At 34.0% G+C, this 25,555-nt stretch overlaps 1 protein-coding gene across 1 annotated transcript in view; it reads left to right on the forward strand.

The window, feature by feature from the left end:
* The window catches only part of LOC149774329 (prestin-like), a 38,475-nt gene extending 16,825 nt beyond the window's left edge, over nucleotides 1-21,650 (forward strand). Inside the window, exons 8-17 of the mRNA XM_089945422.1 lie at nucleotides 1,629-1,742; nucleotides 4,671-4,748; nucleotides 5,679-5,774; nucleotides 11,532-11,638; nucleotides 12,700-12,769; nucleotides 15,145-15,360; nucleotides 16,537-16,719; nucleotides 17,225-17,279; nucleotides 18,842-18,960; nucleotides 19,634-21,650. Of these exons, the coding sequence (XP_089801548.1) occupies nucleotides 1,629-1,742; nucleotides 4,671-4,748; nucleotides 5,679-5,774; nucleotides 11,532-11,638; nucleotides 12,700-12,769; nucleotides 15,145-15,360; nucleotides 16,537-16,719; nucleotides 17,225-17,279; nucleotides 18,842-18,960; nucleotides 19,634-19,921 (1,326 nt within the window). The 3' untranslated portion in view covers nucleotides 19,922-21,650. The remainder of the gene's footprint in view (nucleotides 1-1,628; nucleotides 1,743-4,670; nucleotides 4,749-5,678; nucleotides 5,775-11,531; nucleotides 11,639-12,699; nucleotides 12,770-15,144; nucleotides 15,361-16,536; nucleotides 16,720-17,224; nucleotides 17,280-18,841; nucleotides 18,961-19,633) is intronic.
* Nucleotides 21,651-25,555: the final 3,905 nt, after the last annotated feature.

The raw sequence follows: 25,555 nt of genomic DNA on the forward strand, positions 1-25,555 counted from the left end.
AGTGCAGACGTGGCATTATTTTTTTTTTTTTACGTATGAAGATTGATGTCGGAGTTCCAGTATAAAATTAAACATGTATTATTCATTATCGCTGAATCTGGAGGTAAAACTCTTGAACATTCTTTGAAAATTGTATCCTTATAAGCAGTTTCGTTTACACCAAAAATGCCTTTCCAGCACTGATTTCACCGAACTTTTCAGTTGAAAACAGAAGTACATTAAACACGAGCCTGCTTGATAATAAGCTAAGCAAACTTTACGAATTAATAATGTAATCCGCGGTTAATTTGCGATTTTTTTTTGTTTAAAGATTACGTTGGTCAGATCAAGAACCTATGTAATCATTAGATCGATATCATATGTATGTGATATACAATGAGTAGATCCATATCGTATGTATGTGATATGCAATGAGTAGATCCATATCGTATGTATGTGATATGCAGTGAGTAGATCCATATCGTATGTATGTGATATGCAGTGAGTAGATCCATATCGTATGTATGTGATATACAATGAGTAGATCCATATCGTATGTATGTGATATGCAGTGAGTAGATCCATATCGTATGTATGTGATATGCAGTGAGTAGATCCATATCGTATGTATGTGATATGCAGTGAGTAGATCCATATCGTATGTATGTGATATGCAGTGAGTAGATCCATATCGTATGTATGTGATATGCAGTGAGTAGATCCATATCGTATGTATGTGATATGCAGTGAGTAGATCCATATCGTATGTATGTGATATGCAGTGAGTAGATCCATATCGTATGTATGTGATATGCAGTGAGTAGATCCATATCGTATGTATGTGATATGCAGTGAGTAGATCCATATCGTATGTATGTGATATGCAGTGAGTAGATCCATATCGTATGTATGTGATATGCAGTGAGTAGATCCATATCGTATGTATGTGATATGCAGTGAGTAGATCCATATCGTATGCATGTGATATGCAGTGAGTAGATCCATATCGTATGTATGCGATATGCAATGAGTAGATCCATATCGTATGCATGCGATATGCAATGAGTAGGTCCATATCGTATTCATGTGATATGCAATGAGTAGGTCCAGATCATATGGATGTGATATGCAATGAGTAGATCCATATCGTATGTATGTGATATGCAATCATTAGATCTATATCGTATGTATTTGATATGCAGTCACTAGATCTATATCGTATGTATTTGATAGGCAATCACTAGATCTATATCGTATGTATTTTATAGGTAATCACTAGATCTATATCGTATGTATTTTATAGACAATCACTAGATCTATATCGTATGTATTTTATAGGCAATCACTAGATCTATATCATATGTAGATGATAAGCAAAGGTGCATTTCTGGCTTATTTGATAACAGTTATTAACATATTTGTTCCTAGAGATATCTTATGGCTAATGTTGTCTTTTTCCTGGGGTCATATTCGTTTTATAGGAGCTGGTATCCATAGGGGTGTGTAATCTGGTGGGGGCACTCTTCTCTTGCCTGGCTACCGCAGGAGCACCGTCTGAGACCCTGCTCCAGGAGAGTGCCGGTGGTCAAACTCAGGTGCGTCCAAATCATCCCTCACAAAATGATACCCAGTCTCTTTTCTTTTACCAGGAGCTAGTTGCAAATGGAATCTGTAACTTTGTCGGCTCATTCTTCTCGTGCTATTGCTGTGCAGCTTCCCTCTCTCGGAGTCTCGTACAGGACTCTGCAGGCGGCAAGACTCAGGTGTGTGTATGTGTGTGACTACTATACTGCAATTATTGTTGTTGAATGAAGTTCACAACTCATTTTACAAACCTGACTGAAGTAATATATTCTTCATGACTGCACGTTTTGCTGAATATAGATATGTGCTCGGGGTAATGAAATTAGGTATCAAAAAGAATCGCAGGACAATAATGTTTTTAAAATATTATTATTTAGCCACATTTACTCTAAAAATGTTGCCTTTCCGCAATATTTCTCCTATGACAATGTGTATACTTTGGTGCATACTGTATTGAAAAATGAGGTGCATGTTCCATTTGTAATCGTTACGATTGCATTATATGAGATAGTAAAGTTATTAGGCGATTCAGTACATAGTATTAGTTTTGCTGAAATATACAGGTAAGTTGCGGCCTGCTGTTCTGGCAATGCATATCGCAATACGATTTTTCATGGTCTTGCTTTCAACCTTCAAATCCGTGTATTCCTCACAATATTTCCAATTTAAGTCGAGAACCATATTTTTTTTTACTCGTAGATGCACGCGTAGCACGAGACTGTAAGAGAATGTAAAACGCGATGCACATGACCATTGTTCAGGCAAAGTTTAAGGCGGGGTAGGGGAGGGCAAGTCGAGACCAGGAGATGTTTCCAGTTTTAATTTTTTTTATTATTATAAACTTTACTTACCTCAAATATGTATGTCTTGTTCGTAATGACACTACAAGAACAGTACTCAATCCTGACTTGACCGAGTGAAGCTTGAAGCTGACTTGTTCCGTATTAATGTTGGATGAGAATCCTTTGAAATGGTGGAAAGCCCAGCAGCACAAGTTTCCACTCCTTGCACAAGTATCTAGATAAAGACTATGCATACTTACAACTTTCGTGCCCTCTGAGAGAGTCTTTAGTACAGCAGGAGAGACTGTTACCGCACAGAGGGCTGCTTTGAGTTCAGACTTTGTCAATATGTTCATTTTCTTCAAGAAAAATAAGCAATGACTTATTTAGCGTCTTGCTAAACAAAATTAGACAAGGTAGTTCAAAAGCGTGCAGAGGTTTGAAATAATGCTCATGTGAAAATTAATTTTTTTATAAAAAAAAAAAGACAGACTAGAAATAGCAGTGATATTTTTATTTGCTGATAATTTTACTGCTATCAGTGTTTGTAGATTTGTTTCATCCTTGTGTTAATTTGATATGTTCATTTGACTACCCTTTGAAGACTTACAATATAAATATTATGTGTCAAGTAGTAAATGTTATAGTGATTATTTTATTGTTTTCATTTAGTGTTACAGCACTGCAATACGTATCGTACTATGGGTTTGGCATATTGCAATTTTTGAGTATCGTTCACCCCTTCTTAATACCAATCTGAAAGTTATCTTTAAAATAACAGTCTCGACTAGCGAATCTTCATGTAGAGCATACTGGATCGAGATAAAATGTGTCACACAACTGTAACACTTGTATGCAAGTTATATATTTCTTTATAACAACTTTGCAACGAAAGAAGTGTTGAAATACTTAATGAAATTTCTTATTTTGTTGTCGTTCGACAAAAGCACAGGTGCTCGACGCGAGCTTGATGTTGAGAAAACAAACAATAATCTGAAGGAAACAAAATCATACAGAGTGACAAAAAATACCTTAGATTACCCCCATGGCCCGTTTTGACATAGAACCCTCTCTATCATACTATACAAGAGAGTAGGTACGTAACTTCCCAATACCTAGTTCCACCCATGACCCTCGATTTCCTTGTTATTTCCATCTTTAAAGGCACACGACCATACTCTATGGCTTGTTTTACTCCTGAGATATTTTTCTATTCATCAAGCCATTACTAACTTTTCTGCGTTGTACCAAACTGAAGTTACGCGCTCCGAAACGTGCGATTTTCGCGAAATTTATCTCTTTGGGACAAGTTCGAGCACACGTGACAACCGGTGAAAAGAGCTACATGTACCATGTTTGCGACACTACGATACACCCCTTCTTTAATTACATAACAGTGGTAGATTAAAAAATAAGTTTTTACTTACCATTAACTCAATCCAACTTTAGGAATCATGTTCCATGGAAGAATTAGACATTGTCTTCTTCTCACTGCACATACATCGTATACAAGCGACTCTATTTTCAAAATAGGTAAACTATGCGGCACACACGTTAACGCCGAAATATGATTGGCTCAAAAGGTTATATGTATTGTCACATGAGCTCGGACACGTCTCAGCAGTAAACATTCGCGAAAATCGTAAATTTCCGACCCCATAACTTTAGTTTGGTACAACACAGAAAAGTCATTGATGGCTTGATGAATAGAAAAATATCTCAGGAGAAAAACAAGCCATTGCGAATGGTCGTCTGCCTTTAAAGACGGAAATAGCAGAAGGAAATCGAGGGTTATGGATGGAACGAAGTATCTGGAAGTTCCGTTCCTTCTCTCTTATATAGTATGATATAGAGGGTCCTATGTTAGTACGGTTCATGGGGTTAATCTACGGTATTTTTGTCACTCTGTGTGATTTTTCCCCCCTTCAGATTATTGTGTTTTTTTTTTCTTTCATCATCAAGCTCGCGTCAAGCACTTGTGGACAAAAGTTGCCACTAGTGTGTACAATACAATTCGTTAGTGAAAACTAACTATAGTTTGATTACGTATACAGTTTCTGTTGATCGACCGATCTAATACTGATTGTATATTTTCAATAAATAATGAATAAATGATATAGCATTTTTAGACGGTAAAAAGCAAACAAAATTTGTATAAACTTAAAATAAAAGGATTCCAGTAATGATTAACGTAAAGTCATCTCTGATTCAAGACTTTTCGAACATAAAGAAAGCAAAGAGAATTTAAATGGAAGTGTATATAGATCGCTTCCTGTTCAGCTTACTATATATGCTTATATGTGTAACTCTGGACTTTTATTTCAGGTGGTCAGTTTGGTTTCTTCATTCATTGTGCTGATCGTAGTGCTATACATCGGACCCCTGTTCGAGTCCCTTCCCGAGGTCAGTATTTCCAGAAAAGTCCACATTCTATTGTGTTCCCCATTTCTCTGTACCCGGCTTTCACCTAAATATTATGTCATAAATTGAATAATTTATTGAAAGTCATGAAAATTAAATACATTGATTGGGGTTTTCCAATTTGTATTCATTATTCTAACAAAGTATGTATACAGCGGTTAACATGTTCCGTGCTTCCCTCTCCCCATTAGATTTGTGGACAATCGCTTTCCTCCTTTATTACTTACCCAGACGGTGCCGTCTTCTTTCCGGTTCCATCCTGGAATTGTTTTGCACATCACAAAATTCGTTAATTTACTAAATCAGTGACTCATTTATGTTCCTTTCTTAGTTTCATGGAGACCATTGTTCCGTTTGCAGTGATTATTCCTTAAGAAACAACCGTTAAATGATAAAAATGTATTATCATGGGTCCTGCCTCTCTTGATTCGAAATATTAAAAATATTTGAACGTAGTCATAAACCATAATCAAGTCCTGGTATGACAACATCAGATAAATAGTGTAAGTAGTCCAGTGAAGCTTCATACGGAGAAACCGTCTAACTCGATCGTGAGAAAGAGCACTTTGCGATTTCTGTGGTGTCATTGTAAATTCATAATGCATCTCATAATGTTCTGCAATGTCGTGCGTTTAGCTCTGAAGTTAGATGTTTAAGAACGGGTATGTGCTATAAAAAAAATTCATTTCCTAGCCAGTATCGTGATAGTAATTTCACTCACGTTACTCTGTGTATCCTGGCAAGTACCGAAATATTATGTTTTCTCTCGTCACGCAATGTATCCTGGCCATGATAGTACTTTCACTTCCGTTATGCAGTGTATCCTGCCCAGTATCATGACAGTACTTTTTATTTCGTTATACGGTGTATTCTGGCCAGTACCATGACAGTATTTTTTCTCTCCTTATACAGTGTATCCTGGCCAGTATCGTGATAGTGACCGTCAAGGGGATGTTCCAGCAACTCAGCGAGCTTAAAAGGCTGTGGATCCTTTGTAGGAAAGACTTTGTAAGTAATAACACCAAAGGAAGATAAGAAAGCAGCAGACACAAAATTTAGGATATGCGATGAATACATAACCAAATGCGTCATTGGGGAAAATTATTGTTATAATTAAATGTGTATGTTTTATATTGATATACGATATATATTCTAATTGGCATTATTCTGTTTGCAGTTTTATGTACGTAGAATGTACATTCTGAGTTATATCTTTATCTCTGCCATACTTTCTTTCTAATTTAGATAATGTTTGATATTGGAATGCTGCAATTTCGTACAGTGAAATTATGCACATGGAGTCACCCGCAGTAGGCATTCAGTATTAAGAGGTTAGTGTTAGGACTGGTCGTCCTGGTGTCGTGATAATGTGACTGGGTGGGAATCAAGCTTTATGTTTGCGGTATGATGCCCCAGTGCTAGATATCACTATAAACAGTCACACTGTAGAAATCGTAGCGATATGACTAAAACAAAGTGTTAAAGCTACGTAAAAAATCCAAATCACACACACTTATACTCGCGTTCTACACCACCTCATCAATACGAACATACTCAAGCCTTCCCGCCAATAATCGGAATAAAACCCTCAGAAATACCACAATAGCCAAATTACATGTGCATTTACCTTGTTTCGCAAAATGACCTCATGTGTAGATTATAAATCATCAGGCGTTTATTATGGCGACATAACAGTTGAGATGACTTATTCTCCGCCTAAACATTAGAATTTTATTTTAAAAAATTATATTTTTTTTCTCCAGTTTGAACTTTATGGCAAACAAAATTACGGTTTATTTAAAAATCCATATTTCTCATAGAGTAAATAAGACAATATGTACTGCATAAGATATATACTAAATTATATAAGCTGGCTTTAAGAGATATCCTGTATACTTTAAATATAAGCTTTACGATATTTGCTTTCAAAATATGTAAGATATCGGACATTGTTTGTAACATATCTCATACATTTTATAAGAAATCATCTCACAGATTCTGAGAATGTATCCCCAATCAGACCCATATGCCCCCCCCCCCCCTTGACTGTCTGTGTCTCGCCATTAAATGGAAATTAATTTATTGTTCTGGTGATCTCAATCCAGATATGTTGGCATAATGACTTATATTTCCATCAATATTTAATCATATTTATTTATTTATTTGTTTTCATAGCAGCCTATCGGAATTTGGGACCAATACAAATTTACAAAATGGGGCAATCCTTGGATATAGATACACACAAAAAATACCACTTTTCGCTTTAATGTCAGGAGATTAAATGATACGCTTCTTCTGTCTGTCTGTACGTATTTTTGTATGGCAAATAGAGGATATATACGTTTTTGAGTAGATATAAGGAATATATTGCCTCTCCTGATAATACAAACTGTTTTGATTTCACGAGGGAAATATTTCCTAATTATCTATTAAAACACATAGACATCCTTGTCATTATATATTTTGAAGGTAAAAGCCGTCGTTTCGCTTCGATTTATTTTCAGTCCACTCTACGACAATACAATTGAGAGAGAGAGAGAGAGAAAAAAAGAAAAAAAATACATGGTCAGATATATTTCCTAAAAGCCATTTTCTTTCACTTTGATATTTTAATATCATTTTACGAAATATCTGATAAATATCTTTAAGGGGGTGGGTAAAGTTTACCTTCTTTCCGAACGTTCCAGGAGGGGTATTGTCTCTTCATATGCACACATTCAGAATAATTAAATCTAATGTATTATTTTTTATTATTTAAAATTTAAGTTTTTAACACTTGTTATGACAACCACTTATAAAAAAAAAAATTCGTTTTTCATGTTTTCGACACGTCGATATACCACCTCCAACATTGCAGCTTCCTAATATATATATATATATATATATATATATATATATATATATATATATATATATATATATATATATATATATATATATATATATATATATATATATATATATATATATATATATATATATATATATATATATATATATATATTTATATATATATATTTTCAATAAACAGACAACGAACAATGCGAATAATTAATTTTTGTAGAAACAGCCATGTAAAGTTTCGCAAACATAACCGTTTTTCTGTTTTATTTGTTTGTCTAGTCTGTTTTGTATTTGCCTTTGAAAAATACTCATTAAAGAGTCGAAAGCGCTCAGGCTAGTTAGATACTAGTTTCGGACTGTTCGTTGTCAGTTTATTGAATGTATCTAATCAATCCCTGACATATATTATGATCCCTTGCTGGATCCAGTGCACTTGAAAGGATTGTTATTCGTCACATATATATATTGTTACGAATCTATGGTATTAAACTACATAACAAGTAAGAGCAGACCAATAAGATTTGTATAATTGTGAAATATAATTTATTTCCCTAAAATACAGAGTGAAAGAATTAAAAAATAACTAACAGTATGATTAACGAATTCTAAAATCCTAAGAGTTCTATCAATTCCAATAGTTCCGAGTAATCTGAATAAGCTCCAAAGGTATTCCGAATGATATCACTTCTGTACTGATGTGTCACTGTTATAACACCAAACTATGTTTAAATGAATTCGCAGTACTTCCAATACAATTATTAATCCAAATGTATTTTAATGAATTCACAGTAAATCCATACGGCTTTTAATCCAAATGTCTTTAAAGGAATGTTAGAGCACTACAGTTCCAATGAATGATTAAAATTAAATAAATGAATCAGTGCTCTCTTTGTAATTCTTCCAAGATCAAGAGTACTATTAAGAATGTCTGATTCCGCGTAATAGTTTTTTTATGTACTTAGACAATACGCAATAGAAAGCAAATGAAATACGGGGCTTTGAACGAATAATCTGGCATTTTGAAATACTCAATCAATAAGCAAGGGTCACGTGGTTTACATAAACTAGTCTGGAAAGAGGTCATTTTGGAACAAAATCACGATCTGCATGCACAAGAACTCTTTTCAATGTTGGATTAGGTGATGTTTACTGGTATTACAGTACATCTCAACCTTGAAGCTTATGAGTTAAACAATATACAGGTTATACATGACTCATCTTAAAAGTACAGACTGCTATCATAGGATATTAGCATTAAAAATGTCATTAACTAAATGACTATTACAAAAGCTAGTATTACTACGCATAACATAAATATGTATGTATGTATGTATGTATGTATGTATGTATGTATGTATGTATGTATGTATGTATGAATGTATGTATGTATGTATGTATGTATATTTTGTGAGCTGCAGCGGCTCAGTAACTAGCGTTTTGGACTCGCTATCAAAGATGCCAATGACCCCAGGTTGGTATTCTGTTCGTTGTTGTTGTTGTTGTTGTGAGGTTTAACGCCATTTTTCAGCACGATAGGCTATACATGGCGGCCAGTATTAATGGTGGAGGAAGAACCCGGAAAACCCCGGAAAGAACCACCGACCCACGAGAAGCTACTGGCAAGCTTTCTCACATGCCCACATTGGCTGAATCTTTGACTCGAACCGCCGCAGACAGAGGTGAGATGGCAGTGATCCGTAACGAAGAGCGCTTTAGACCACTCGGCCACTCGGGGCCCCGTATTCTGTTCGTTACAGCCCGGCTGCTGTGGTGTGTCTCTGGGCAAGACAATTTACTTCCTTTAGCTCAGTACTATATATCATTTCACGTGTTAATATGCCGATAAACACCGAACAAAAATACCCCCTCTCTCTTTTCAAACTGTGTTCGAAATAATGTTATGGATCAACTAAGTGTGACATATTTAGGACCGACACATGTCCCACTGAAACGGAGGAGACGGTTCCCCACTGTTTGGCTTATATAAACTATTTTTAGATGTCTTAAATTTGTCACTTGAGCGCTTCTAAAATAAATCGCTAATGATTCTTAAACAGTTTTTCAAATAAATGGTTGGAAAAATGCAAAACTTTTCCAAAACTTACATTTAATAAAAGAAAGATATATACAAAGTCCTAAATCCGAATTACTAAGCAAGAAGTAAGATTTTATTTTTATTTCTTATAGCTATAAACAAAAAAATGACAAGTATATTAATCATTCAAATTATATTAAATATCCTTGTGCCAATTATGCTTCTCGTGGTTTTTTTTTCCATCACGCGAAGCTCTTGTGAAGTTATTCCCGTAAAGAGTAAATTTTTAGAGCTGACCTTTATTTTCCTATGGACTGATATTGCTAATATATGTTTCTCATTTCTTATACATGTACACATATATCGCTGACAATTTATTTGCGACCTAATTGTAAGTTCAGATGGTGCACGACCAATAAACATCAAACAAGATAATCTTTAATTGCACATCAGAATTAGACGAATATTATTTAAACGGCCGTAAATGCACCGTTATATTATTATTATTATTATTACTGAAAACAGCAACAAGCTACATATATTTCAGTGTTAAGCCATGGAGTAAATAGTTAAGATTCACTACAGGAATTGGTTATTTCATCAACTTTTTCTATCATTTATCTTGTACAATTTCCTTCTGCCGTAATTCAGTTAAAACTATCGTTACAACTGTATGGTCAAACAGAAAAAAGCCGAACCAACAAGTTTAATAAAATTCGATAATTAGTGTCATTCTCTAAGTTATAAAATTAAACTTTTAAGAACTTACAGTATTGTGAATAAATCAAAAAAAAATCCTAAAAGTAATATCACAAGGCCAAAAGAATAGAACGTTCCGAATGAATTCCATGTCTTGAATGTGCAAAGGTACCAGTAGCCTTGAATGTAATGACACGTCAACAATCTTGCTGTATGACAATGATATAACCAAAGATGTCTTTGAATGAATTCCCAATAATCCCAGAATAGTGATTTAGTCCAGTCATATGAGCACTTTGTAATTCCAGTAAATACTTTCCATAAACGATTTATATAAAATTAAATCTAAACGCAACAGCAAATACTTCTGCAGACTGAAAATAAAATAGGAATAGGAATAACTGTGTACTTCCTGCCCTTTATATACATCTTCACAACTCTATATCCCATTATAACCCTACTTCACATACGTCGTGATATCAGCATACGGGTGGTGGTGGTGGTGAATCTTTGAAAAAGAATAACGTGTACAAGCAAAGTTAAATAAACATATTGAAAAGGAAATATTGTCAAAATCAGCAACACTAGGCTAAAGGACGGAGACATAATGATCATGCGTTCATGCTTGCTAATCCACACTTCCAACCCGGTCATTTTATCATTTAGTTTAAACAATCCGTCGCTGACTTCCGGAGAAAAGCAGAACGAGGGTGTCTTATGTCAGTGGGATTATTTTAGATCAATATCTATTTCCTTTTCTGCGTCATAATAGGTGAATCTTAATGAAACATTTTAGATGGTGGTCATAAAAATATCGTAAAAAAGAAAGAACAAATATTATATTTAGATACTCATTTTTTTTCATTATGTTCGTGTCCTTTTCTTCTCTGTACATCTTTTTGAACTGAATTTCATGCAATAAATCCTCAGCTTTTTAACAGTCCAATATGGCGTCTTGTTAAACTTATTAACATGGTTATATTTATTCAAATGACACAGAGAACTTTGATTGCTTGAAATAAATATATTAAAGATTATTTTATTTTGTTCTTTTTGTTGTTGTTGCTATTGATTCATTTCGTGACACACACGCCCTTTAAAATCCGTCGTCAGTTTCATGACCTGCTCCAAAACCATTTATGAATTAACTGATGTTTATTTTGGAGCTGTTTATCTATCTCTTTCAGATAGTGTGGTTAGGAACGTTTGTGGCCGTCGTGGTACTGGACATTGCCCTGGGATTATTGACAGGAGTTGTACTGTCCCTCTACTTCGTCCTCCGACACACTCAAAAGTAAGCTGTACATTTTGAGCTCAATTCTGCACGTTCTTCCAGGAAGAAAACAGCCATCTTTACACGCCTTTTCATGTTATTTGTGTTAAAGAATGACCATTTATAAACACATTTTTGCTGTATTCGTGTGAAATAACGGGCACCTCTAGAGTCCTCTTAGTTATATTGTGTTAAGTATTCATCTTGAATCAACGTCGCATTTGTCGGACATTGTTTCTGAATGTCATCTTCGGTCAGAAGTGCGTTCCACCTCCTCGACTCCCATATACACTAAAATGTATCTACGTGCGACTTTTTTTGTGATATGATCATTTAAGTCAATATTGCTTATTGCCTCTTTCAAAAGACTCATGCATTATTCAAAAAGGCCCATGTAATATTCAGAAAGGCCCATCTAGTATAAAGAATGGCCCACGTAGTATTCAAACAGCAATAATATTTCAAAATACTTCCAATTTCTCAAAAGATAAGAACACGTTTATTCGATTTGAAACCAGATATGTCCAATTATGAACATTAAAAAATATATTTCATACATTTGAGAGTTCCAGTGTAACCAAATTTTGGGCAAGTATTTATTTTCGCATTTGGTTGTGCTTCCATCTTTCTTACTAATTAAATAAATAAATGTTCGCATTTGTCCCACATTAAATTATAATCTCTACACGATATCTCTGTAAGTGTAATATTTAATTTGACTCCAGATCATGCTTATTTAAAATTATAATACCGGAAGGTAATTTTTAACGCAATTTGTTTCTAAATTGATAAAAAGAATAAAATAACCTTCTATGTGTTAAGGGCAGGTGCTGTTTAATTTCTGATGAAATGAAGGATCATCGTCAATCCATATAATTCCAGTTCTTTTCTGCATTCTGTATGAGTAGGTCATTTAGAGTGTTAAATTACAAATAGAACCCGAATTTCACAATTTATGTGTACATGCATAAAAAAATCATAGTGCGTTTTGCCTACTTACAACTGCAATGTCTAGGGAAATTAGGGTCCTAATGAGATATTTTCTCAGGTATCATACTTTACAGGTCTTCTTTTTCTTCCAGACCTCAGATGAGTATGCTCGGACAAATTCCTGGGACGGGAGCTTATAAAGATGTCAATACTACCAATGAGGTAAGGCAGTGTAGATTAAGTAAAAACGAATCAGGGCTTGGTTTTGTGGGGTTTACCACCATTTTTCAGCACATGATAGTCTATACAGAGCAGCCAGTATATTTGGCAGAGGAAGACCCAGGGAATAACCACCGACCCACGAGAAACTACTTGCAAGCTTTCTCACATACCTATCTTGCCCGAGCCGAATGTCGAACCAATGCATCAAGTTCCCAACTGTTACAAAATTAATCATATCCCACGTATTTCACAAGCACATACTTTAGTACTGTTCATTCTTTTGGTCTTTGTGATTGTTTCAGCTTTGTATATGTCCTCTTGTTTGTCGTATAGAGATAAATGTTGTTCGTAAAACATTCACTTTATGTCCTCTCCCTTTAAATAGTCTAGTTAGTAAATGAATGGATTACCTAATATTACTTGTCTCATTTTAATTATTTCTTCGGTAAAGTTAGGAACGTAGCCCTTGCAAACGTTATTTTTTATATTTCAGAACTCTATTTCCCACATCTGAAATTCAGTTTACCAAATGTATTGGTTGCCAGGTAACCGACTGAATTGATCTAAACTTTTGATCCTCTTGTCTTCCTTGCTTACATAAACTGGAGTAATGTCTTTTGATGTTTTGTTTCCTTGCTTGCTTCAAATGTCTATTGATCTGAATTCTTTCTTGCTTGCTTAAACTGGATTAATGTCTATTTATCTGTTTTCTTCCCTTCCTGCTTAAGCTGAAGTATTGATCTTTTTTCCGCATTAGTTACTTAAACTGGATTAATGTATATCTATCTGTTTTCTTAAATTTTTCTTTAGTTGCAGTATTGATCTGTTTACTTCATTAGTTACTTAAACTTGATTAATGTCTATTTATCTGTGTTCTTACCTTCTTGCTTAAATTGGAGTAATGTCTATTGATCTGTTTTCTTTCTTGCTTGTGTAAACTGGAGTAATGTCTATTGATCTGTTTTCTTTCTTGCTTGTGTAAACTGGAGTAATGTCTATTGATCTGTTTTCTTTCTTGCTTGTGTAAACTGGAGTAATGTCTATTGATCTGTTTTCTTTCTTGCTTGTGTAAACTGGAGTAATGTCTATTAATTTGATTTATTTCTTGCTTGTGTAAACTGGAGTAATGTCTATTAATTTGATTTCTTCTTGCTTGTGTAAACTGGAGTAATGTCTATTTATCTGTTTTCTTCCCTTCCTGCTTAAGTTGAAGTATTGATCTTTTTGATGCATTAGTTACTTAAACTGGATTAATGTATATTTATCTGTTTTCTTCAATCCTTCTTTAGTTGCAGTATTGATCTGTTTTCTTCATTAGTTACTTAAACTTGATTAATGTCTATTTATCTGTGTTCTTACCTTCTTGCTTAAATTGGAGTAATGTCTATTGATCTGTTTTCTTTCTTGCTTGTGTAAACTGGAGTAATGTCTATTGATCTGTTTTCTTTCTTGCTTGTGTAAACTGGAGTAATGTCTATTGATCTGTTTTCTTGCTTGCTTGTGTAAACTGGAGTAATGTCTATTGATCTGTTTTCTTTCTTGCTTGTGTCAACTGGAGTAATGTCTATTAATTTGATTTCTTTCTTGCTTGTGTAAACTGGAGTAATGTCTATTGATTTGATTTCTTTCTTGCTTGTGTAAACTGGAGTAATATCTATTGATCTGTTTTCTTTCTTGCTTGTGTAAACTGGAGTAATGTCTATTGATCTGTTTTCTTTCTTGCTTGTGTAAACTGGAGTAATGTCTATTGATCTGTTTTCTTTCTTGCTTGTGTCAACTGGAGTAATGTCTATTAATTTAATTTCTTTCCTGCTTGTGTAAACTGGAGTAATGTCTATTGATCTGTTATCTTTCTTGCTTGTGTAAACTGGAGTAATGTCTTTTGATATGTGATGAGTGCTTTTTTAGTCCTCAAAACATCAACTCATTTTCTAGATTAATTTTGTGTCAAATACTTCCATATTCTAGACTTTAGACTGCTTGTTTGTTAGTTGAAGAGATGTAAATATTTTTGTTGTGACACTCTTTTCCGTTATCAAATTGTATCTTTACAGGTTTTCTCTCTTTGAAGATTTCTGCAACCTTTGTCGGTCTTACTTTTCGACCTCTGTCAGCTTATCTTTGTTCAAATTAGTTTTATATGTACATTTTTCTTTTTAATTAGTGTCTTTAATTGTCTACATAATCCGACTGGTAAAGTAATTATTAGCTATTTCAAAATATTTCCAAGTCCACCTTGGGCGAGGATCCAGTAAAGTCACAGTACTCTTAACTCATATACTTGCTTGCCTACCTAACTATCCCTGTCTCTATGTATCTTGGTTTATCTGATCGATCGATGTATCTATGCATATTTCTTTATTTATTTATTTCAGGTTGAACAGGTACCAGGAATCAAGATCTTTCAGTTTGAGACATCCATCTACTTTGCCAATGCTGAACATTTCAGGGACAGATTACTCGAGAAAACAGGGCTATATCCGGATAAACTGAAAAGGAGGAAGAAGCATGCGATGCATGACATACTGAAGCGACGTCAGCTAGAGCTGGAACAAGCAGAACTGGAGAGAAAGAAAGAAAGAGTGAAAAGGGTAAGCAGGAATCATATTGATCACTTGAAACAGCTGTCCTCATTGACTTTACAAGAGGACTTCAGAAAGATCTTTTCGCTCAGTTCAAAAGTGATTTTAAAGAACTCTAACCAGTATTATCATAATTCTGTCATAGTTTCCCATATTTCAGGCGTTCGTGTGGTTTCGATTGATGAACCTTCCCTTCCTACGTTTTTTAACATTATGTAATCACTTCAACCACGACTAACAGCCCTTATTTTTGCTCATGAGATATGGGCATACTAAATGAGACTAACGTAGTGAGCCATTAATTGGCTAATGATTGATTCCAGCCATCAATAAATTTAATCGTAACAAATCAGTATTGCAAATGCCAATACTAAGACTGGGTTGTATGACATTAAATAATTGCATCTCTACTCAAAGAATGCAATCGCATCTGTACAAAAGCATATCAGAATGTCCTAATTTATCGGATACTGTCATACCAAAACATTTCAGAATGTCTAAATTGTAGGAGAATAATGTCTGAATTCTAGGAGAATGTATAAAACCAAAACATTTTCGAATGTCTGAATTCTAGGAGAATGTAAAAAACCAAAACATTTTAGAATGTCTGAATTCTAGGAGAATGTAAAAAACCAAAACATTTCAGAATGTCCGAATTCTAGGAGAATGTAAAAAACCAAAACATTTCCGAATGTCCGAATTCTAGGAGAAGGTAAAAACTAAAACATTTCAGAATGTCTGAATTCTAGGAGAATGTAAAAAACTAAAACATTTTAGAATGTCCGCATTCTAGGACAACGTAAAAAAAAAAACAACATTTCAGATTGTCTAAATTCTAGGAGAATGTCAAAACCAAAACATTTCAGAATGTCCGAATTCTATGAGAATGTCATATTATAAAGCATACAAAATTATATATATATATATATATATATATATATATATATATATATATATATATATATATATATATATATATATATATATATATATATATATATATAATCCATCCCATCTTATTTATATATTACATGTATACTTGAAATTAAAATTTCCAAATAACCTTTGTCCAAAAAGATCAATTTTAATTTCAAATTTGCTAGTCTAATAAGAAGTTGGAGTTATTTCCACGTTGGTAAAAGGGGATAATACTATTGATTTATGTTTCAGGAGCGCGAAGGGAAGCAGAGCGGTGCGATAGAGATAGTGGTGGTTGACAAGGAGACTGATCGCCTTGAAAAAGAGCGGGAAAAGAAACTCATCTTGGACAGATTTGTGCAAACGTGGCAACCACCAATCAAAACAATCATTATAGATGTCACGGTGGTCAACTATATAGATTCTGTGGCCGTCAAGTGTCTTATGCAGGTACAGGTTTCATCGAAGCTCCATATTCAACGACTTTGAATTAGTAAAAACGTTTTATATCATATGGTAATGTCCTTCCAAACGAACCTAAATAATTTATTTCAAAGCTTCTTTTGTGAATATGATTTGTAGGACTACCATTTCTAACACGCGCGTCTTTGCTGTGATATACTGATTTCTACAAAGAGATGTGGGTGTTGTTCTCCATCGATGATTATCAAAGTATTTTTAGATATTTCATCTTAAGACGGGGAATTGACAAGCGTTCTCTATTATAAACCTAAGACGTATTTCTTTATCTATATGCCTCTGTGATTACTAGTTTAAATAGCTTTTCCCTCCAGGTCTCATTCTCGTTTTTTTTTTTTTTTTTTTTTTTTTTGTTATATATATTTTGGTATCCCTTGTCCACTTAAAAAGTCGCTTCTGACACCTTGCTCTCACTTTAATTTCTTGCTTCATTCAGATTAAATGTCCAATTTATTTATTTATTCATTTATTTCAGGTTGTAAATGATTACAAAGAAGTTGGAATCAAAGTTTTTCTGGCCGGATGCAAACGTAAGGAACATATGAAGATGTATCCCATAATATTCTTTCGTTCTAAACATGGAAAGATTTCTATCACTAAGAACAACTCGCTATTGATGATTAAATATATAAAAACTGTTTATGTTACATTGTTTTTATCAGATGAGTTTTATTTTCTACTTTGGCATTAGAGTAAACGTATATAACATCAATCACTTAATCAGTTCTTCATTTATTTTAAAGTTCTGAGACAACACTCTTTGTATATATATATATATATATATATATATATATATATATATATATATATATACGCAGTATCAGTGATATACCACGAGATGTATACATTTTTCATTAATAGGAAACTAGGCTTGCCGAGTTTCCTGTTAATAAACTTTTTTTTTTTTACAACGAGTGGTATATCATTGATACAGCGTACATACTGAACATATATTTTATTTATGTCACATACCAATACATATATTTGCCCTTTGAACTAAGTTAAGATTTGGTACAAGCAGCTGTGTATTGACCGAGTGAATGAACTCACATCCCCGAATGTGTCCGCTACAAAATGTAATTATATGCCGTTTGTGGCTATTCACAATCACCATTGCATATTGATAAGTTGATTGTTTTCTTTTTTAGTTTCTATTTTACTTCACATTGATTAAATCAATATAATGCACACTTATGATTTAAACATGAAAGATGGCTTTAATGATAAAAGTATAGCACTACGAACACATGGTTAGCTACGCCATTCACATGAAAGCGTAGCCATTTACGTACCGGCGCATGGAAATTCGTGTGGAATAGAAACTAAGCGAAATGACGAATCAACAAGAGGCATATAAGATATTTTAATATATGTACAGTTGATCTAAGTTGATAATCGATTTTTACAAGACTAATGTATGTTTAAGAAACAACAACAACAACACAACTTTAAATACATCACAGTATGTGTACCAAGTAACCGAGAAATTTACCGTATAATGTCGACATGGTTTGCAATTTTGTATCATTGATAAACACTGTAGATAAATCCCAAGGAAAGAGCACACACATCGTTACGACGAACCATATTCTTGTAGGCTACTTGGTGTAATTTCTATTTCAAGGTTTTAATCCAGCCCACATTCCTTTTCTCTCTCACTCCGCATTTCTACGTAGTTTGTCCGTTATGCATGAGAGGGGAGGGGGGAACCGAAAGCAGAAAGGATTGTGATGAAAATGTGTACCACATTATATTCATTTAGAAAGCTGGAATTATTAATACCTTTTATCGTTATTTTCATACGTCACTAATATTTAATGTGTGGAAATTGATCATTGATCTAGAATCAACTGTAGACTCTAGTAAGAATGTTTATATATGCGTATTATTGCGCCATGGGCGGATCACCAACCATTTGATATATCAATAGTATTGATATATTAAATTACTTTATATGAACACCTTAAATGCCATGTATATATATATATATATATATATATATATATATATATATATATATATATATATATATACTCTTATACTTCAAGATTGCCTAGCGATGGTTTTAGATTTTTTTTTTCTCCTTTCTTAGCTGATGTGCGCGCCATTCTACGCCAGGCAAACTTCTACAGTATCGTTGACCACAATATCTTGTTCTACACTGTCCACGAAGCTGTTGTTATAGCACAGGAAATAAACCAGGAAGAAATGGTAACGTATGGCCCAAATTTTGACATTAGATTTGAGTAACCTAATATGATGGAATAAGTTCACGCCTTTCCTCAATTCTGGGTTTTTTATTTCTTGTATCTTGTGCATTGTAAGCTTCCATTGAAAACGATACAGCATTGATTCTTAATAATCTGGGGTCTCTATGTAGGTGCGATAAGAATGCCGATATTGTCACGTGAGACGGTCGAGCAATGCCCATCCCGTGGTCTGCACGTGAGCACTTTTCATTTTCCACCTTCTTGGATATGTGCCATTGTCGGAGGAAGTTACATGGACTGAAAAATTTATTAATTTTGGATAAATGTCTCTCCCCAAAGAAGGTCATCAATATATATTTTTGTTGGGAATAACATTATAAAATTGGAATAGGACACATTTCAATTTTTCTTTTTCAAACAAAAGAATATTTGGGAGATTTTCGTTTTTCTTTCCTATACTTTCTTCTTCTTAAAATATATAACATTTCTTAATAGTTACAAATGTTTTATGTAAAGTGATATTCAGATAAATAAACTTTTTAAACTGAACATTATATGCGTCCTTTGAATAGCTTATATACAAAAAATACTAATGGACGTGGAAAGAATCTGTAATATTCTTTTGTCATGCCAGTTGTGTTATTGTTCTTTTCACAATACAATATGTCCCACAGAAGCCGTCTCGGACGGATGTACAGTTACTGAACGAAGTGTCTAAGAAAACCCAAGGGGAAGGGGAGGTGGTAGATGATGAAGATGAGGAACAGTACGACACATCGCCAGAAGACGATCTTGATACCATTGAAACAGGAACTTGTTTATATGACGCGGACGGTGGCGACGCCTCTGAAGCTGCACAGTTGCTTCATACAGAAGAGCGCATGTTCGACTCGTCCAAAGGAAGAAGAAAAATATGTGATTCTGATGGCTTTGAGATGATTAGCTTGTCCTCACCAAGCTAGAGAGAATATAGTTGGTCACCGTTTTCTATGTCTGTCTGTCTGTCTGTATGTATGTATGTATGTATGTATGTATGTATGTATGTATGTAATCCGAGTATCCTCTGACCATCCCCGCCCATTTTAGATTTGTGAACATTTATGGTGGGGTGTACAAATGTGTGCAAATATCCAAAATAACAAATAGGGTTGGAAAGGTCATAGGAAACTCGGATTAGTATGTATGCATGTTTGTCTGTCTGTCTGTATGCACGCACGCACGCACGTACGTATGTATGTATGTATGTATGTTTGTTTGTTACGATGAATGTACAAGTATGTCTTTTCTTTAATCTTCACCATTTTCATCAGCTTTTGGTTTTGAATATGTCTCGATCTTAGAGCAGAAAGGATCCATATGAGAAATTAAGTCATGTTCATGCAGTTAGTTTTATGTATCAGTTATATCCAGTATAACCACTATTCTGATATTAGTATGGATGATTTGACACAAAGCAGTGATATTGGCAGAGATCTATGAAAGTAAGTGTGCGGCTCCATCAAAATATTGAATACATCATATTATGAGTGTAGAGTCCCATTCCATATACGAAGAGAAATGTATGGAACATCAGGACTGTCTTCCATTGTTGACATTTTATATATGCGGTACTTACTTCATTATACTTGGCGGATGTGGTGCATACTTCAATATACGCAGCGTACATTTCATTTTACGTGGAGCATATCCCATTATACGTGGCGCTTATTACATTATACATGTACATATTCCATTATTCCTTATGCTTATTTCATTATACGTGGTACATATGCCATTATACGTGGTGTATATTCCATTATATGTGGTGCTTATTTCATTTTAAGTGGCGGATATTCCAGTATATGTGGTACATATTTCATTACAACGTGGTGCTTATTTTATTGTACGTGGTGAATTTTCCAGTTTACGTGATACATATTTCATTATATGTGGCGCATATTCCTTTGTACATGTTGCTTTTTACAATATACGTGGTGCATTACACCATTATGCGTGGTGCATTATACGTGGTGCATTTTAAACTATACGTGTTGCATATATGCGTTTTATTATATGCTCATTTTTGTCTCCGTTAACTTAACATTGTCAGAATGATGCAGTATTGTACATATACTGAACACGGAACACGTTGATATTGCACACATGTGCACGATATGTGTGCCTAAAATAGTAAGGTGTATTAGGAACTACTTTATGAACAAACAATGCACAGTCATGGAGTAGAAGCTTTAGGTTTTTTAATTTATTAGATTTGTTTTTAGGATGAATTAAATCAGCTGTTATGTCTATGTGAAAGTAGAGATGATAACGTGAACAATGTGGACGAGTTTACTGAGTCACATATGAAATTTTCAAGCATGCAAATGAATGAACGTGATATTCACATTGTCCACAACAAACGCACGAGATGCAGTATTGAAAATATAATTCTGATCATTTATGCAGTTATTTTGGAGAAGTGTTCATAACTTTTTGTTAATGGAATGGTTCACACTATGACCAGTGTTCTATGGGATATATAAAAATAACATAGAAAAGCAAATGTATTTTCTTAGTTCTGCAAATTCGAATTACAGGAACTATGTTATGGGTTCTAAAGCTTGATTGTACATTGCAAATTTGTACTGTAATTTTGACATTTCCAACTGCAATAGCATTCTCCTTACTGCATTAAAAATTAAATGAACGTGATATTCCAATGCGTCTTTTTTATAATTACAATTGAAAGAGTTCACAGTTTTCCTACATTATGATTCCAAACATTCGATGATAGAACAAAAACACACATGCAGCTGAGTCAAGACGCATCCCTCCCTGATCAAATACAGACAGTCCACAATCAGAGAAATTGAGCAGAATCGAAAAAACAACCCAAATCCATTAATTCCAGACCAAATAGAAAAGCTGCTGCAATGCACATTCATTCACAATATGACTCTAACTTTCGATTTTAAGTAGACCAAAAGCGACAGTTCTTTTTGAAACCGATGTTTAGCGCGCGACTTAGTTCAAAAATTGGTGGGTGGTGCTATGTGCGCATTAATATTCTTATTGTGTGTAGATGAATCTACAGTTGTGTATTTATTTTGGAATACAACATAAATTCAATTACTTTGTTTCTGTATTGTATTTTTTATAATTAAGACTTAGCTAGAATACGAAAATGGGTATGCAATAATAAGGTTACTACATTTGTATGGGAAAATGTGAACTCGTTTTCTTTGATGAATTCAGCAATCCCAAAGGTCGTGCAGTATTAATCGGAAAATAACCTGGTTTATATTTCCCCATACAAATGCAGTAATCTTTAAATATGTGGTACATATTTCAATATACGCGGTCCATTCAACTTTATTTGCGGTGCTTTTTGCATTAAAGTATTTCACTAATATGATACTTTTCGCTACTCTTACGGACGTTACCGAGTATCCCCGAAGGCGGAGTGTTCTCATTCATCAAATGTTTACCCGCACATTTTAAATTCAGAGTTAACTAGACCAAAAAGTAGACGATATAATGTTAGAGTCGCTGTTTGATGTAGACCTGGCAAGGATGGGTGTTGACATAATTGGGGACAGTATCCGATTCAAGGAAATAATGAACATCTGAAGACCGCAGGCGAACACAAGTGCGATCTACCACCTGTGTCAGGTAAACTTCTGAGCAAATTTGATTTGCTATAAAATGAAGATGGTTACCTAGGGTATATCAATATTTCGAAGGCTATTATTTGACAATGTATTTAACATTTCAATTACATACACAAAAAATAGAGAAAGCTGACCTGAAGCTTTTGTGCTCACGCTAAGGACTTCATCAGCAGACTGCTGTGATCTCTACTGACTGTCAACATCGCTCGATGGAATGGTAAGCGATATTAATTAACAGATCTGGGGCAATCTGTTAACATCGCTCACCATTCCATCATGCGATGTTGACAGCCAGTATGCTCATTCAGTGCGCTTCACGCGTATTGCAGGCAACTCCGTAGAAACAAGACGCAGTCTTTAATGTTCGGGTCACAGATCGGTGGTTAAGTTCGCGCGAGCGTGTGTGTGTGTTAGAGAAATATATTAGGTCAGTGGAGAAGAGTATATGGCTAAAAATCTGTCAGTGTTTTGTCGCAAACATTTGTCCTTAGCCAGACTTCTTTTCAATAGTTAACAAGATTTTTTCATTTACGAAACAAAGTTTCGTGAAATTATTGAAGAATAAGGTCAGCTTTTTAGGGGAGTGTTAGTCGATTGATTGATATATATATATATATATATATATATATATATATATATATATATATATATGCTGATTTTAATTATATTCTAGGTCACGGATGTAGAAAAAGACACAAAAGATCTCACACTTGTACTTTTACTTCTATATCGTAAAGACATATTTCACAGGAATCATATTACGTTCAAGTCCTTGTTTCGATGTTACATTTTTTTTTGCAAGTTTGCAATTGACGATTTCACTTAATTTTATGTTTTAAGAATTTAATTATTACTGTGTGAAAGGAATGATATGTAAAATTGATTGTGAAATATGTCATTTAGTTTATTTATGCACGTGCACTGTTAAATGCTTTTGGGCAAATGGAGGTTTCATTACCCGTCTGAGACAGTATATGTCCGCCTCACGTCCCTTCAAAATTTAGTTCATCGGACTAATTAAAGAAAGAAAATATTTTTGTCAGATATCATTCTGGGCTTATCTGTTTAGGACTAGAATAATGTAATGATAGTTTGAAATTTTAGTTAAGTTAAATTCAAAGCTTTTTGACGATGGTTTGTGTTTGCTTTGTAACTAAGAGATTTGTTGCACATGTATTGCCTCTTTATAATTATCTGCTAGAAATGAAATTGATTGATGAAGCTTTTAAATATATCCTAATATATTTAGATGTGCACAGCTGTATAGTCTTGAACCTCATTTTAGCCTAATCATTTACCATACCGGCGTAAGCCCTATTTCCGGTAGGTGTAAACTTTTTCCGTTCGCTCAGAGCTTATCCACAGTCATATTTCCCAAAGTGTCAATCTCACTAATTTTAAACTTCTTTGAAATTAATCTCATAAAGGTCCGGTAAATAAATAATATAATGATTTTTATGGGCGAATTTTCTCTAAAAAATAAAAGTAGCGCCAGGGCGGTTATTTTATCATTTTGTTTGTCTCGGACATTAGGAAAGTTGTATGGATAAATACCGAACAAATCAAATATCCAGATGAAGAAATACTGACTTTCGATTGATTTATGCTGATAAAGATGTCGATGATAAAATGTATCACCGCTGAAAACAGAATAAGTATGTCAATTTTATCTGTGTTAATAAACTTACTTTTTATTTTAACGAATTTACTAAAAAGATCCAACAAGTTGACTAAGAAGCAGAAGAGATGAAGTACCATATTATCAAAACCAGAAATGTATAGTTCTTTTTTGTATATAAAAAAAATCCCTTATCTGATGTAGCCATTCTGTGAGATAATCAATACAGCTGGTCTGAGTTTTCCATCTTGAAATCAGATTAGGTCCTTCTAAAGTACTCACTATTTAAAAAAGACCATTTCATCAGGACCAAACTTCTCTAATCATATCGAGATATTGCTAACAGTTATCTGTAGAAGCTGTTTGTGCCATTCTTTGTTTTCCTTTCAGTGAGAAGAAACTGGATGTTTCTCACTGGATGACAGAAGTATCTTTCACAATGGCGCACAACACAATGAAGCTAATATGTCACAAAACAAAGGCTTTACAAAGTCTGACAAGTAAAGACAATTAGGTATTTCACCACAAATACTCAATCTTCCTAAAATTTGGGTACATGTATTTTTTTTACTTTCGTGATAAAGGTTGTAGGTTCTTGGATCATCCAACATTATTGTTGAAATACAACTTTTACTGAGACACATTGTAGGTCTTTCCACGCGATTATCGGAATTTTCACTAACTAAAGTTTGTTATTTTTCGGATACGAAAGTAAAGTTAGGTACTTCTTGGAGACTTAATTAAAGTTCGGTGCTTCTTGGATACTTAACTAAAGTTAGATACTTCTTGGATACTTAGCTAAAGGTCGGTACTTGGATACTTAACTAAAGTTAGGTACTTCATAGGTACTTAACTAAAGTTAGGTACTTCATAGATATACTTAACTAAAGTTAGGCTCTTCTTGGATACTTAACTAAATTTAGATACTTCTTGGACGCTTAACTAAAGTTAGGTAGTTCTTGGATATACTTGACTAAAGTTAGGAACTTCATAGACAATTAACTAAAGTTAGGTACTTCCTGGATACTTAACTAAAGCTAGATACTTCATAGATACTTAACCAATGTTGTGTATTTCTTGTATGCTCAACTAAAGTTAGGTACTTCAGAGATACTTAACTAAAGTTAGGGACTTGGATGCTTCACTAAAGATAGGTACTTCTTAGATTCTTAACTAAAGTTAGTTACTTCTTGGATACTTAACTAAAGTTTGGTACTTCATAGATACTTAACTAAAGTTATGTATTTCTTGTGTACTCAACTAAAGTTAGGTACGTCATAGAGAGAAGGTCGAAAGGGGAAACGAAGAATGGGAAAAGAAGCAGCAGC

This window comes from Sinohyriopsis cumingii, unplaced genomic scaffold (genome assembly GCF_028554795.1).
Source record: "Sinohyriopsis cumingii isolate HCF-2022 unplaced genomic scaffold, ASM2855479v2 utg000349l, whole genome shotgun sequence".
NCBI classification, from domain to species: domain Eukaryota; kingdom Metazoa; phylum Mollusca; class Bivalvia; order Unionida; family Unionidae; genus Sinohyriopsis; species Sinohyriopsis cumingii.